Genomic DNA, 16,332 nt, shown 5'->3' with positions numbered 1-16,332 from the left:
TGAGGTCAGAGAACAGCCTGGGCAATATGGTGAAATCCCATTTCTACTAAAAATACAAAAATTAGCTGGGCATGGTGGCATGTGCCTGTAGTCCCAGCTACTGGGGAGGCTGAGACAGGAGAATCACTTGAACCCGAGAGGCAGAGGTTGCAGTGAGCTGAGACCATGTCACCGCACTCCAGCCTGGGCGACAGAGTGAGACTCTGTCTCAAAAAAAAAAAAATTTACCTGGTTGAACCCACGTATAGGACAGACACTAAGTGGATCTGCAGAGCAGAAGGCAGGGAGGAGCACACATCTGACCTGCACACGTTTCATCTGGCTTGCAGAGGATCCTGGGAAAAGAAACTGTAACTCATTTGCCAACATTTAAGAACTGAGGCTCTCGGCTTTCGGCTCGGAGGAGGCCAAGGTGCAACTTTCTTCGGTCGTCCCGAATCCAGGTTCATCCGACACCAGCCGCCTCCACCATGCCACCGAAGTTCGACCCCAACGAGATCAAAGTCGTATACCTCAGGTGCACCGGAGGTGAAGTCGGTGCCACTTCTGCCCTGGCCCCCAAGATCGGCCCCCTGGGTCTGTCTCCAAAAAAGGTTGGTGATGACATTGCTAAGGCAATGGGTGACTGGAAGGGCCTGAGGATTACAGTGAAACTGACCATTCAGAACAGACAGGCCCAGATTGAGGTGGTGCCTTCTGCCTCTGCCCTGATCATCAAAGCCCTTAAGGAACCGCCAAGAGACAGAAAGAAACAGAAAAACATTAAACACAGTGGGAATATCACTTTTGATGAGATCATCAACATTGCTCGACAGATGCGGCACTGATCCTTAGCCAGAGAACTCTCTGGAACCATTAAAGAGATCTTGGGGACTGCCCAGTCTGTGGGCTGTAATATTGATGGCCGCCACTCTCATGACATCATAGATGACATCAACCATGGTGCTGTGGAATGCCCAGCCACTGAAGCACAAAGGAAAATATTTCAATAAAGGATCATTTGACAAAAAAAAAAAAAAAAAAAAGAACTGGGAGCTGGGCATGGTGGTGGCTCATGCCTGTAATTCCAGCACTTTGGAGGCCAAGGCAGGAGGATTGCTTGAGTTCAGGAGTTCAAGACTAACTTGGGCAATATAGTGAGGCCTCATCTCTACAAAATATTTAAAAATTAGCTGGGCATGGTGGCATACACCTCTAGTTCCAGCTACTTAGGAGGTTCAGGTGGGAGGATCACTTGAGCTTGGGCGTTCAAGGTTGCAGCGAGCCAAGAATGCACCACTGCATTCCAGCCTGGGTAACAGAGCAAGACACTTATCTCAAAGAGAAAAAAGAATTGGGAAATGTCACATAAAAATCAGGATTTCAGGGTTTTCTTGAAAACGAGACAGGTAGCAGGACAGGGCTCATGTTCTAGCATAGCAACAGCCATGCGCAGAAGCTGAGAGCTGGCCAGCCTACCTCCCAGCTAGCACATCCCTCAGATGGCCGCTGTGCCAACACTCAGGGTCAATGGCAGAACTAGGACCAGACCCAGACCTTACAGTCAGTTGCCCTTGGACTCCATATCCCAGTCTCTGTATTCCCCAGTCACATTCTCAGGGTGACCTGAGGACCCAGTCTCAGTAGGTGGCTGGGAATGGCAGATTGACAAAGTGACAATGCTGATTTCATGGAAATTCATGGGAAGTCTGGGAAAACCCAAACAGCCAAAGGCCAAGTTTTAATTAAGCGTAAACTTCAAGATTCATCTGTCTTGCTCTCCCTTACAGCTCACTGATTGGTGAATGAAGTATGTGGCCCGTGTTTCAGCCTAGGGTGAAGCACTGCCCAGGACATTACAAGATGACTTCCTTCTGGAACGAGTCCTTTTGATATTCAGTAAGATTCCACAGGGTCAGGTAACATTCGTTACCTGCTACAGAAATTTGTTTGCCCTGGTTATCAGAAGGCTTAAATTTTTTTTTTTTTTTTTTTTGAGACAGAGTCTCGCCCTGTCGCCCAGGCTAGAGTGCAGTGGTTCGATCTCGGCTCACTACAACCTCCACCTTCTGAGTTCAAGCGATTCTCCTGCCTCAGCCTCCCAAGTAGCTGGGACTACAGGCGTGTGCCACCACACCTGGCTAATTTTTGTATTTTTAGTAGAGACAGGGTTTCACCCTGTTGGCCAGGCTGGTCTTGAACTCCTAACCTCGTGACCCACCTGCCTCGGCCTCCCAAAGTGCTGGGATTACATTTGTGAGCCACTGCGCCCGGGCTAAATTTTTTTTTAATTAAAGAAAATATTTCAAGTGCCAATTATCTAGTTTACATGTCAAACCTCTGGGATCCGGACATCCAAATGCTTAGTGAGACATTGTCTTCACTACAGAAAACACACGGGGCTCAGTTTTCAATTCAGTTCGATAAATATTTACTGAGCCCCTATGATGTGCAAGGTTCTATTCTAGGTACTTGAGATACCAAGACCAGTAGTCACTGGTCTCACCTTTGAGGAGCTCACAGTTTGAGCAGAGGACAATCCAAATGACTGTGAAAACCATCCGTGTCGCGCCGGGCATTTCAGCACATACTGCTTTATTAAGGTAGCCTTTCTAAGGAAAAAAAGAAGGAAGAAAGCAGAAAGAAAGAAAAAATCAGGACGATTTAAAAATAATTCTTGTTTATATTCTGCAATTAAATACCTAATTAATAACATCTAATTTATTTAGGAAATTGTTTCACATTTTTGGTTTTTTTCTTTTTTTGAGACAGGTCTCACTCGGTCACCCAGGCCAGAGTGCAGTGGCATGACCTCAGCTCACTGTAGCCTTTACCTCCCGGGCTCAAGTGATCCTCCCGCCTCAGCCTTCTGAGTAGCTGGGACCACAGGAGCGCCCCACCATGCCTAGGTAATTTTGTATTTTTAGTAGAGATGAGGTTTCAACATGTTGCCCAGGCTGGTCTCGAACTCCTGGGCTCAAGCAATCCTCTTCTTGCCTCAGCTTCCCACAGTGCTGGGATTACAGGAGGGAGCCGCCACACCCAGTCAGATTTTTTTTTTTTTTTTCAATATAAAACATTAACCCTTGGCCGGGCATGGTGGCTCATGCCTGTAATCCCAGCACTTTGGGAGGCCGAGGCGGGCGGATCACCTGAGGTCTGGAGTTCGAGACCAGTCTGACCAACATGGAGAAACCTTGTCTCTACAAAAAATACAAAATTAGCCGGGCATGGGGGCGCATGCCTGTAATCTCAGCTACTCCGGAAGCTGAGGCAGGAGAATGTCTTGAACCCGGGAGCCAGAGGTTGCTGTGAGCCAAGATCACGCCATTGCATTCCAGCCTGGGCAACAAGAGCGAAACCCCATCTCAAAAAAAAAAAAAAAAAAATTAACCCTTGCAGAGAGGAAACCCAGCAACATTGATTGTTCCTGGGGAGGGCTAGAGAGGCTTTAATTTATCTATCGCATTTTATTTCCTTTCTTTTTCTTAAGACAGAGTTTTGCACTTGTTGCCCAGGCTGGAGTACAATGGCATGATTTCGACTCACTGCAACCTCCACCTCCTGGGTTCAAGCAATTCTCCTGCCTCAGCCTCCCGAGTAGCTGGGATTACAGGCATGCACCACCATGCCCAGCTAATTTTGTATTTTTTTTCTGTAGAGACGGGGTTTCTCCATGTTGGTCAGGCTGGTCTCGAACTCCCGACCTCAGGTGATCTGCCTGCCTCGGCCTCCCAAAGTGCTGGGATTACAGGTGTGAGCCACCATGCCCGGCCATTATTGCTTTTTTTTAAAAACCTGAAGCTAACGGGATAAAATAATACCATTTGTTAGATCGAGGTAGTTGTCTATTGAATTAACTCCTGAAGATTTAAAACATTTCACCATTTTTAAACATTACAAAATAACATGTTTTATGATAATACAGAGCAGACATAGCTCCCTTTCCTGAGAAAACAATCACCAGGAACACCAATCAATGCCCTTGGGCTTCCGGGCTGTCCTTCTGAGTTGCCTGCTCTGTACAATTCCTGCCCCTTCCCATCAAGCATTGCTTCTTACTGCTGTCAGTGTGTCTGCCTGCACCCTGCACCCTCTCTGCTAATCTGCCATGGCCTGGGAAAGGAACTAATAAAACTTAGACTCACAATGAAAACAGGAATTAATACACTTTAGGGGAAACCCAGAGAAATTCTAAAAACATGAATTGTTTTTTTTCTTTTAACATCTGGTTTTCAATGGTGTTTTGGACAGCTGGGCTGCTAAATAAGACTTCGAGTAAGGTGTTTCCATGGTTAGCAACCCAGTGGACAGCAGTATGATACACAGGAAGGAAAACTTACCTGAGTACCCCGGTTCTGGGACTAGCAGGATTTGTCCATTCATTTATTCAACAGATATTTATTGAACAGCTACCACACACCAGACACTGTTTTAGTTGCTGAGGGTCCATTGACAAACAAACAAGACCGAGAGGAGCTTCAACTCTTGTGGGGAGCCCAAGGCGGGTGGATCCCCTGAGCTCAGGAGTTCAAAACCAGCCTGGGCCACATGGTGAAATCCCATCTCGACAAAAAATACAAAAATTAGCCTGGTGTGGTGTCATGTACCTGTAGTCTCAGCTCCTTGAGGGGCTGAGGTGGGAGTATCACTTGAGCCCAGGATGTCGAGGCTGCAGGAAACCGTGTTCACACCACCACCACCACTACACTCCAGCCTGGACAACAATGAAAGTGAGACTCTGCCTCAAAACAAAAACAAAAACAAAAACAAAACACAATGGGGAAGCTGAGGCAGGAGGACTGCTTGAGGCCAGGAGTTCAAGACCAGCCTGAGCAACATAGTGAGACCCCTGTCTCTAAAAATAAATAAATAAATAAATTAGCTGGGCATGATGGCACGCACCTGTGGTCCCAGCTACTCAAAAGGCCAACGCAGGAGGATCGCTTGAGTCTGGGAGGTTCAGGTTGCAGTGAGCCATGATCTTCATGATCTTCATGATCTCACCACTGAACTCCAGCCTGCACAATGGAATGAGACCCTGTCTCAAAACAGAAAAAAAAAAACAAGGAAGAGAATTGCAGAGTCAAGTTCTCTGAAGGCAGTGAATCGGGTGAAGTGGTGGGGCGCCAGAGGGTGGCTCTTCAGATGGTAGAGGACAGCAGGGGACAGTGGCTGGGAAGTGCTCTTGGAGGAGGAGGCACTGCTGCAAAGACCTGGAGGATGAGAAAAGGCCAGGCTGGCACAGATGGGGGACATGCCTTCCAGGCCATGGGAATATGAAGCACAAGACCTCTAAGGCAGCGACGGGGCTGAGTGATCACAGATCAAAAAATCAGCAGCGGGAGCAGAGCCAGCTGAGCTCAAGCTCAGGGCGAGCGAGAGTGAGGGAAAGAAGACGCAGCTGGAGATGCTGATGCACTCGGGGCCAAGAAGGAGTTTGAATTTTATCCCCAGACCCAGGCGTGCACCATCTGACCTAGCCGGGAAATGTGGCTGTTTGGTCTGCTGGACTGGAGGCACCGGGGTGAAGGATAAATGGGGTTGAGGCAAAAAGAGAAGGAAGGTTACCTCTAGGTTTGGGGCCATGTAACAGGGTGTGTGGTGGAGCTCTTTGCTGAGAACGGGGAGGCTAGGAGGGAGGAAGTTCTTGAACAAACAAGAACCCTGGAGACACCAATAGACGGTTGTTGCTGGGGGAAAAGGCAGGGCTGGGGACGTGACTGAAGCCTTGGGATCAGACTACATGACCTAGGGGAAGAATTCGTACATAGATAAGGGCTGGGAAGGACCCAGAGGGGAAGAGAAGAGAAAGCACAGAAATCCTAAGCACAAAATATGCTCTGGGAATGGTTGGACATGTGGGAGGCTGCTTAGGAGAAGGGTCAGATGAGGCCAAGAGGTTTGGCGTCTGGATTCAGCAAGATGGAGGTAATGTTAATATTGACAAGAGAAGTTTAAGTGCAGGAATGAGGACAATCAGTTTAATCTCTTGGGGCCTGGTTCCTCTGTCAAATGAGTATCCAAATAGAGGAGGTTTAAGCTTCCTACTACCCCATGATGCCACATACTTTTTCTTCAAAAAATGGGGAAAGAGGCCAAGCTGGGTGGCTCATGCCTTTAATCCCAGCACTTTGGAGGCCAAGGCGGGCAGATTGCTTGAGCTCATGAGTTCGAGGCCAGCCTGGGCAACATGGCGAAACCCTGTCTCTACAAATAATACAAAAATTAGCTGGTGGTGGCGCATGCCTGTAGTCCTAGTTACTTGAGAGGCTGAGGTGGGAGGTTGGCTTGAGCCCAGCAGGCTGAAGTTGCAGTGAGCCCAGACTGTGCTGCTGCACTCCAGGCTGGGTGACAGAGCCAGACCTTGTCTCAAAAACAAAAGGGGGCAAGTGCGGGTGGGGGAACAAAACAATGATCAAGGATAAGAAATCATAATAGGCTGGGCCGGTGGCTCACGCCTGTAATCCCAGCACTTTGGGAGGCTGAGGTGGGTGGATCACCTGAGGCTGGGAGTTCAAGACCAGCCTGACCAACATGGAGAAACCCCGTCTCTACTAAAAAAAAAAAAAAAAACATAATAAAGAAAGCTATCCTATTTGAGAGTTTATTAGTCAAACAGGTTGTGTGATCATCAGTACTCGTTCTTTTTTTTTTTTTTGTAGAGACAGGGTCTCCTTCTGTTGACCAGGCTGCTCTCAAACTCCTGGGCTTAAGTGATCCTCCCACCTTGGCATTCCAAACTGTTGGAATTACAGGTGTGAGCCATCGTGCCCAGCCATTAGTTCTCTTTTACACAGAAGTTATTAAGGATATTTGTGAAAATTATTAAATAAGCCAAGGAAACAATTAAAATAGAATAGTTGGTGGCCAGAATTCTTCTTAGCAGACCCAAATTATATAAGTTGTACCATCAAAACAGTACCAAGACATTCTTCCTACCTTATTATACTATAAAGATCCTTAAACATTTTTTTTTTTTTTAATTGAGACAGAGTCTTGCTCTGTCATCCAGACTGGAGTGCAATGGTGCCATCTCAGCTCACTGCAACCTCTGCCTCCTGGGTTCAAGGGATTCTCGTGCCTCAGCCTCCCAAGTAGCTGGGATTACAGGCACGTGCCACCACACCCACTTGATTTTGTATTTTGAGTAAAGATGGGGTTTTACTATGTTGGCCAGGCTGGTCTTGAACTCCTGACTTCAGGTGATCCATCCTCCTTGGTCTCCCAAAGTGCTGGGATTACAGGCATGAGCCACTGAGCCTGGCCTTAAATACTCTTTCTGAACACAACGTATTTGGACTCCACCGAACGGCCACTTATCAGGTTGTCTGAGTCCTTAGTTGTTCCTGTGCTTGCTCACCCACTCTGAAAGGATTGGTCACCCTTCCCAAGGTCAAAAAGGAATGTTAGATGATATCAGGAATTTGCATGCCAAGTTCATAGAACTTTATGATTCCATGAAATGTTTCTCTGTAGCTATCATCTCAGCCAATGAAATGCTTACTGTATTATTTTTTTTCTTAAACATTTCAGGCCAGGTGCAGTGGCTCCCACCTGTAATTCCAACACTTTGGGAGGCTGAGGTGGGTGGATCACCTGAGGAGTTCAAGACCAGCCTGGGTAACATGGTGAAACCCCATCCCTGCAAAAAATACAAAAACTAGCCCAGTGTGGTGGCATCGCCTACAGTCCCAGCTACTTGGGTGAGGTGGGGGGATCTCTTGAGCCTGGGAGGTGGAGGTTGCAGTGAGCAGAGATCACGCCACTGCACTCCAGCCTGGGTGACAGAGCGAGATCCTGTCTCAAAAATAAATAAAATAAAATAAAATAAAATAAAAATTTCAGACCAATAAAGAGGTAGGAAGGAGGCTATAAAGGAAACCCGTGGACTACCAGGCACCTTAGTCAAGTATTACCAAGACAGTGGAAACCTCCATGCTTCTCTCACTGTGTCATCGCCCTGTCCTCCAGATTTAGTCACCGTCTTGCATTTTCCCCCAAGGTTACTAAGGGTGGAAAATAACCCCAATCCTTGTTTTGCCAAGAGTACTCTTTATGTATTTCCCCACTGCCTACTGACTGTTCTTTTGAAGTGACTACAGCTAGATAGAGCTTTAGTCACTTTTTTGTTACTGGTTGAGATTAACCCGGCACCAATGTGGAGACAGGCTCCAAGGTGATTTGATAGAAAGCTCCCGTATCAGTGGATGTGACTGTTCTGGGTACAATGGTTCTAGTCCGTGACACTGTTCTGAGCTTCCGGGAGGGCTGCCCTTCCTCACTTTAGTTTTAACCTTGTCTGAAGAACTCCCAGGAAGTTACCAACAGCCCTTCACCAGGCTCAAGAGGCAGACTTAGGATTACCCTTCTCTAGCTGAAAAACTGAACAATGGAAACCCGGCAATGAAGGGTCATTCAAGGTCTATACCTAGACTAACAGCAGAGAAGTTTCCAGTAGTCCTGGCTCCAGTGTTTCCTCACTTCCTTCCAAGGCACTGAGTATCATATATTAACAAAAGGATGACTTTCAAACACAAGGAACAGCTTCACCAATGAGGGCTAAAAGGAGAGGCAAGTGAAATATGCGCCAAGGTCCTGCCACATCCTAAGTCAGTTGTTCTCAAATTATGGTGTACATCATCAAAACCACGTGGGGACTTGTTAAAGATACAGATTCCCAGGGGCTGCCTGAGACTTAGTCTTAGTGAGCCATAATTCCTGAAGAAGGGCACTAAGAGTGATTCTAATGCATATTCAAGTTTCAACACAGCTGGAGTTGAGTCTTCTGTGTGTGCTGGGGGGCAGGGGTTTAGGTTCTAAACCCTGATGAAAATAAATTACCCTTAGAAAATCTTAAAACATTCAAAAGATACAATGTAGGTGTTTCCCTGGTGGGCAGAACAGTACAGTAACATGTAAATGCTATGTGTCATACTTACAGTAATGTAAGATACATGATAAGGAATGCATGTACAAATATGACTTTATACTATTTTAACTTATGTAAGAAAGATTATATAGCATCCCTCTGTATCCACAGGGGATTGGTTCCAAGACCTCTAAGGATACCAAAATTCTCCAATGATCAAGTTCCTGACATAAAAGGGTATAGTATTTGCATATAACATACAAAATCCTCCTGTATATCTTAAATCATCTCCAGATTACTTATAATATGTAATATAATGTACATACTTGTTATACTATATTCTGTATTGATTTTTATTGATATTTTAATTGTAGTATTATTTTTATTTTTTATTTTTTTCCAAATCTTTTCCATCCAAGGTTGGCTGATTCCACGAATGTAGAACCCACAAATACAGAGGGCTTACTGTACATATAAGTTGAGTGAGTTAAATGTTCATATGATATGACTCAGTGACACAAGAATACCATGAAATACATATTATCATTTCCATTTTATAGATGAAGAGATGGATGCTCAGTCAGGTTGACAGACTTGCCCAAACGGACCAGGTTGGTCAGTTTGCAGGAAGCAGAATTCAGACTTAGCTCTGTTTGCCTCAAAAACCTGCCATCGTTTCATTTTTATTTTATTTTATTTTATTTATCTTTTGAGACAGAGTTTTGCTGTTGTTGCCCAGGCTAGAGTGCAATGGTGCGACCTCAGCTCACTGCAACCTCTGCCTCGCGGTTGGTTTCAAGTGATTCTCCTGCCTCAGGCTCTCGAGTAGCTGGGGTTACCGGCGTGCACCACCATGCCCAACTAATTTTTTGTATTTTTAGTAGAGATGGGGGTTCCCCATGTTGGCCAGGCTGGTCTCGAACTCCTGACCTCAGGTGATCCGCTCGCCTCAGCCTCCCAAAGTGCTGGGATTATAGGCTTGAGTCATCGCACCTGGCCATTTCATTTTTACCACACCGCCACAGGCCACTTCATTTTTCAGCATTCCCCTAAAGGGTAAAGTTCAGAAATGCTCTTGAAGGTCTTGGGGCACCACTATTTCAAACACTCAATTTAGAAGACAGTATACTTCAAACAGAGCGAGATAAAAATTAGATTAGAGACATATCCTATTATGAGAGTTGGGAACCCAAATTGGCTAACCAGGCTCCAGGCAGTGATAAGGCGGTGAAGGTACTGATGTCCAGGTGGAAACATTATCAGTGCAGGTAATTTAAATATCTTTCATAGTTTTCTTTCTACTGCAGTTACCATTATATCTTCATTTTATTTATTTATTTATTTATTTATTTATTTATTTATTTATTTTTGAGATGGAGTTTCACTCTTGTTGCCCAGGCTGGAGTGTAATGGTGCGATCTTGGCTCACTGCAAGCTCCACTTCCCAGGTTCACGGCATTCTCCTGCCTCAGCCTCCCGAGTAGCTGGGACTACAGGCGTGCGCCACCACACCCAGCTAATTCTGTATTTTTAGTAGAAACGGGGTTTCTCCATGTTGGTCAGGCTGGTCTTGAACTCCTGACCTCCGGTGTTCCACCTGCCTCGGCCTCCCAAAGTGCTGGGATTACAGGCGTGAGCCACCGTGCCCGGCCTATATCTTCATTTTAATAAAAAAGAAATTCAGGCCAGGAGCGGTGGCTCACGCCTGTAATCCTAGCACTTTGGGAGGCTGAGGTGAGCAGATCACCTGAGGTCAGGAGTTCAAAACCAGCCTGGCCAACATGGTGAAACCCCGTCTCTAATAAAAATACAAAAAATTAGCTGGGCTTGGTGGCGGGTGTCTGTAATCCCAGCTACTCAAGAGGCTGAGGCAGGAGAATTGCTTGAACCTGGGAGACAGAGGTTGCACTGAGCCGAGATTGCGCCATTGCACTCCAGCCTGGGCAAGAAGAGCGAAACTCCGTCTAAAAAAAAAAGGGAAAGAAAAGAAAAGTTCAGTCTTTCAGAGGGAATACACTTACCTGACTAGAGGTCAAAATCTCAGAAGAGGCCTCCCTCCTCTCTCTGACCTCTGAGATGCCCTGGATCTGCAAGTGTGAGATTACATGCCCTGACAAAGGGTTGCCCAAACAGCAGTGTATCCCTACGAAGACAGGTTAAGCATCAATTACTATGAGGCTAGCAGGAGTTAAGCATTCCACATGCACGATCTCATTTAATCCTTACAAGTCTATGTAGGTGGGGCTACTAGTATGTTCATTCAACAAATCGGGAAACAGAGTTTGGAACTTCGCCCAAAGTCACTGGTTTCTCTTTCTACCAGGATAGATTTAAGTGCTTACTAAGTGTCAGGTACTGTTCCAGGCGTCTTACATGTACTAACTCATTATCCTCATTACAACCCTCTGATACAGGTGCCATAATTATGCCGCTTTACAGACAAGAAAACTAAAAGCAGAAAGGGAGGAGTAAACCCAGGAGAGGAATTCAGGAGAACCTCTGGTCTCAACGTTTAGCCAACATCACAATCACCTGAAGGGCTTGTAATACACTGATTGCTGCGCCCAGCCCTGGAGTTTCTGAATCCTGAGGCTCAGCAACACCTAATTTCCACTTCCGCAAGTTCCCCGTGAATGCTGTTGCTGCTCATCTGGAAGCCAGACGTTGAGAACCCCTTCTAGAGTGAGCTCTCCCGCAGCAAATTCTACTGACCCCCAAAGCATGTGTTTTGTGTGTCTTAAAAATTTGTTGAGAACCATTAGCAAAGAACAAACAAAAAAACTTAATTCCTAGAATTTCAGAGAAATCCCATGGAGCTTTTTGCCAGTCACGTCAAAAGAGGTCACAAACGTGCCCCTTAACCAGAGCTTCGGAAGGCGGCGGCTGGGCCGGCCACGTGCACCGAGACTGGGGCCAGGTACAGCCGCCCCAGGGCCGAGGCCTCGGAACCGGCCCCCGGTCTTAGCCCCAAGCGATCCAGCAATTCCCCCAGGCCGTCCGCCCCTCCAGATTTATTTACGTTTTCCTGACTTCCCACTGCCCGCTGTGGGACAAACCGCCTCCCCACTTGCATCTGCGAGGGGAGTAGCGCGCACTTCCGCCAAGTTCCGCCCCCACCCAGCCCGAGGCCCCGCTGCCGCCATCTTGCGGGGGGCGCACCTCACAGGTCGGGAGCTGGGCGGGAAGGGGCGTGGTCCCGGGACCCGCCCCGCCGGGGCTCTTGGGAGCGCGGGCAGCGAGCGCACTCGGCGGACGCAAGGGCGGCGGGGAGCACACGGAGCACTGCAGGCGCCGGGTGAGGCGTGCGGCGGCTGGGGTCGGGACGGGGGTTCTGGCCGGGGGGTTCCTGGCGGAGGGCCCGGGCGGGCGGCGGGGCTCGGCGGCAGGTTTGGCGGCAGCCTAGGGGGCGCGGCTCGGGGTCCTCGCCCGGCACCCGCGGGGCAGGTGGAGCTAAGCCGGCCCGCGGCCCCGCGACCTTCCCCTCGGCGCCGGGTCCCCTCAGGTCTCTCCCGAAGGAAACGCGGAGCCTGGGTGCCTGGGCGCCGTCCCTCGGCGGCTCCCAGGCGGTTGCAGTTTTCGAAAGAGTTTTTCAAAGGCTTGACGGTTGCGATTGCAGCCGCGGGGCAACGGTTGCTACACAAAGTGAAACTTGTCGAGTGCTCGGCTCCTCACGGGCTTCCTGGCAGCCCCGGGAAGTTCCTCGGCGGATCCCGAGCCTGCGCCCCCTATCCATGGACCCCACCCCGCCGAGTGCCCCCCCCCGCCCTGCGCCCCCTTTCTCCTGACCCCTCCCCGCCTGGTGCCCCGCGGGCTCGCGCCGGCTCTCCCGGGACTCCTTCCTCCCAGGTGTTCCCTTGCCCCTTGCCCTCTCTCTCCCAGGCCGGCGCTCCCTCTCCCCGGGCCTTTCCCCCCCCGGATACCCCTGGGTCCGCGCCCCCTCTTCTCCGCCTCTCTCCGCTGAGTGCACCTCGAGTGTTCCCCAGACCCCTCCCCGCCCGGCGCTCTCTCCCCTGACCCTCCCGGCAGAGTGTTCCCCCGGGCCCGCGCCCCCTCCCCACGATCCTCCCCACTGAGTGTTCCCCCTGCCCTCTCTCTCCCGGGCCCGCGCCCCCCACCAGCCCCTTCATGCTGGGGGTTCCCTGGGTGCGCACCTTCTCTCTCCGGACCCACCCCCAACTGGGGGCACCTCCAGTGCCCGCCGGCTGCCCCTTGGGCGCGCGCCCCCGCTCTCGGGCCCCTCCTCGCCGGGGGCCCGGCCCCGCCCCGCCCCGCCCGGCCCGTGCCCCCTCCCCGCCCCGCCCGGCCCGTGCCCCCTCCCCGCCCCGCCCGGCCCGTGCCCCCTCCCCATGCCCGCGGTGCTGGGCGGGGCGCTGACTCACCCGGGCCCTGGCTGGCCGGTTCTTAAGCGGCAGCGCGCGGCAGGCGCCGAGTGTCGGGCGCGGCAGGAGGACAAGGCAGGGCGGGCGGACGGGCGCTCTAAGGGCTCTGCTCTGACTCCAGGTTGGGACAGCGTCTCCGCTGCTGCTGGAGAGTCGTGTTTCCGGGGATCGAGGATACTCACCAGGAACCGAAAATGCCGAAACCAGTAAGTTGCCCACTTTCTGGGCCGGGCGGACGGAAGAGGCTTCATTGGAGAGGGGAGGCACCTGCACGAGGAGTTGGGGCCGTTCCTGGGGAACAGGGAAGAACCCTTATCACACGCAGTAAAAGGATAGGAATAGGAGGTTGTCGCCGCTCTTAGTTACTTGTTGACCCTTTTGTGGAGCGTTAGGAAAACAACATTTTGATGCTTTTCTCTGCAGTCTTTTTCTTTGTGAGCCCCCTCTTCAGTAGTTACGGTCTTTTCTAAACACTAGAGGCCCTTTTATACTGCTTCCGTCTGTTTTTAAAGGGTATAGTAATATAACTTCGAAATTTCTTAAAAAGTCCAAATCACAGGGAGACTCAGATGGCTTCCGACCGACCACACACACCAGTTCTCAGAGTTCCTAAGGGTCTGAAACCACAGGCGCCCCAGATCCAACTGGGGAGATTTTAAAAGGCGTTTGGGAGAGGAGACTGGCTTTCGGAAGTTGCCTTTCAGCTTCGCTTCCTACCAGGCCCGTGAAGCGGTGCCCTGTTCACCAGCAAGCTTGCTGGCTGCAGCAGAATTTCTGTCTCTAACAGGAGGTTAGCCATGGACTCGAATTGTAGATGCAGGCAGCCGGGTCCTGGCCGGGCCGAGCACTCCTGGTCAGCTGATGAAACGGCTGTGCCTGCGCCTCTGTCTCCTCAAATCTGATTGTGTTGCGATTGCTGGCCAGACCTGGGGATTTTAGGCACAAGGCAGGTTCTCTGGGACTGACACTTAGAAAGTTGTATGTATTCTACCTGCTTTTAACATTGGGGAACTGGTGACTAGACATTGGGGAGAAGGTTTAACATTTTTTGAGTTTTGAATCACAGTGGAGGAAATATCAGGATTCATTACAAATTGGGATTACAAATACATCTGGAATTTTTTTTTTTTTTTTTTTTTTGGTTTTTCAAACAAGTTGGTTCTGTAATCAATGCTTGTGTGCCTTTTTTGGAGGGAGAGGGGAGGAGGGAGCGGAGTCTCCATCTGTGGCCCAGGCTGGAGTGCAGTGGCATGATCTCTGCTCACTGCAACCTCTGCCTTTCAGGTTCAAGCGAATCTCCTGCCTCAGCCTCCCGAGTAGTTGGGATTACAGGCATGTGCCACCATGCCCAGCTAATTTTTGTATTTTTATGGAGAGGGTTTCACCATGTTGACCAAGCTGGTCTAAAACCCCTGACCTTAGGTGATCCGCCGTGATCCGCCCACCTCGACCTCCCAAAATGCTAGGATTACAGGCGTGAGCCACCACACCCGGCCTTGTGTGCTTCTTCTACTGTTAAATTTTATGTTCTCTAAGATCTTTGTTAGAGGTATTAATTTTGCTGTTAGGATAAAGACTATTAATATGCCAGTAGATTCAGAAGCCAATATAATTTTTGCCTAAGTTACATCAAGATGATTTATTTGTGATGCAGAGTATTTTCTATACAAAATTTTTCTTTTTAATTCAAACTTAAAAGTGACACGTGACATCCAGGCTTGACGGTGCCTGTGGTATGAAACTGACCTAAGTACAACCCCTTACTCAGGCAGAGCTGAGTGCAACGGTATGCAGAGGAGTGGTCAAGAAGGTTACCCGTCTGGGTGTGGTTTTTTTTTATTTCACTAAAAGAAGAGATGCAGAGCTCAGCTAAAATAGCACTCAGGAAAAAGTTAACCTGTTCTTCGTCACTACTTTTCTTTCTCATTTCTCATAATGAATGATAATTTATTTTTCTGGTTTCTTTTTTGTATCTTGGTAAAATATACAATTTATTCTCTTTCTTTTAGGTTTACATTTCAAGGTATTAAGTACATTTACATTGTTACATAGCCATCACCAAGGTCCACCTCCAGAACTTTATCTTCCCAGATTGAAACTCTGTACCCATTAAACTCTCCCTCCCCATCCCCACCACCAGCCCTTGGCAACCACCATTCTACTTTCTGTCTCTATGAATTCGACAACTTTAGATACCTCATATAGGTGGAATCGTGATAGCGTTTGTCTTTTTGTGACAGTCTCATTTCCTGTAGCATAATGTCTTCAAGGTTCATCCGTGTTGCAGTGTCAGAACTCTTTTCTCTCTTTTATTTCTTATGGCAGGTATGTTTTCATTTCATTTTGTTTTAAAGGTCTTTTATGATAGATCAGAACTTAAAAAATGTTTCTGACATTTGACAAAGTGAAGATAGTTGTGAAACTGTTAAGGAAAGACAGTAGCCATCACTTTGTGTATTAGAGCCAGTCTTTGAAAGACTGTATTCTGTATAATATCTACAATTACAATTTTCAAACTTTTTGAGGCCAGGCGAGGTGGCCTGATTACAGGCATGAGCCTGTAATCCCAGCACTTTGGGAGGCTGAGGCAGGCAGATCACATGAGCCCAGGAGTTTGAGACTCGCCTGGCCAACATAGACTGTGTTTCTACAAAAAAATAGAAAAAGTAGCTGGGTGTGGTGGCTGGTGCTCTGACTGAGGCTGAAGTGGGAGGATCGTTTGAGCCCCGGAGGTCAAGGCTGCAGTGAACTAAGATCAAGCCACTGCATTCCAGCCTGGGCAGCAGAGTGAGATGTTGTCTGAAAACAAAACCCCTTTTTTGAGAGGCTTCCTTTTAGGTCAGCCATACCTGTCTGCCATGGGAAATTTCTCCCTGCCCCCTCTTTGGCAGAGGAGGGTCTTAAAGATAAGTTAAACACACTAAGCCTTTCTGTGTGTAAATTATATTAGAGCCATCCCACAAATCACTGAGAAGAGCTTAGTAGGTTGTACGTATTTGAATATGACACTTCTTAAGGCTGTTAGAGAGGATCCAGTTAGTTTTGGTTTGGTTTGGGGTTTTTTTGCTGCCTTAGTAAATGTTAAAATGAAACATCCACCAG

The 16,332-nt window shown here is 48.6% G+C and overlaps 2 protein-coding genes and 1 pseudogene across 3 annotated transcripts in view; all 3 read left to right on the top strand.

Annotated features, from left to right (window-relative positions):
* The window catches only part of DYNLT1 (dynein light chain Tctex-type 1), a 241,327-nt gene that overhangs the window by 49,522 nt on the left and 175,473 nt on the right, over positions 1–16,332 (top strand). The gene's annotated exons all lie outside the window — the stretch shown is intronic.
* On the top strand, positions 390–992 carry LOC116476990 (large ribosomal subunit protein uL11-like; annotated as a pseudogene).
* EZR (ezrin) overlaps positions 12,022–16,332 on the top strand; it is a 54,008-nt gene continuing 49,697 nt past the window's right edge. The window contains exons 1-2 of the mRNA XM_032161600.2: positions 12,022–12,146; positions 13,352–13,436. Coding sequence (XP_032017491.1) covers positions 13,425–13,436 — 12 coding nt within the window. The 5' untranslated portion in view covers positions 12,022–12,146; positions 13,352–13,424. The remainder of the gene's footprint in view (positions 12,147–13,351; positions 13,437–16,332) is intronic.

The sequence above is a fragment of the Hylobates moloch genome, unplaced genomic scaffold (assembly GCF_009828535.3).
Source record: "Hylobates moloch isolate HMO894 unplaced genomic scaffold, HMol_V3 SCAFFOLD_2, whole genome shotgun sequence".
Classification (NCBI taxonomy): domain Eukaryota; kingdom Metazoa; phylum Chordata; class Mammalia; order Primates; family Hylobatidae; genus Hylobates; species Hylobates moloch.
Note: the sequence above shows the minus strand (reverse complement) of the source record. Positions and strands in the feature narration are given on the sequence as shown.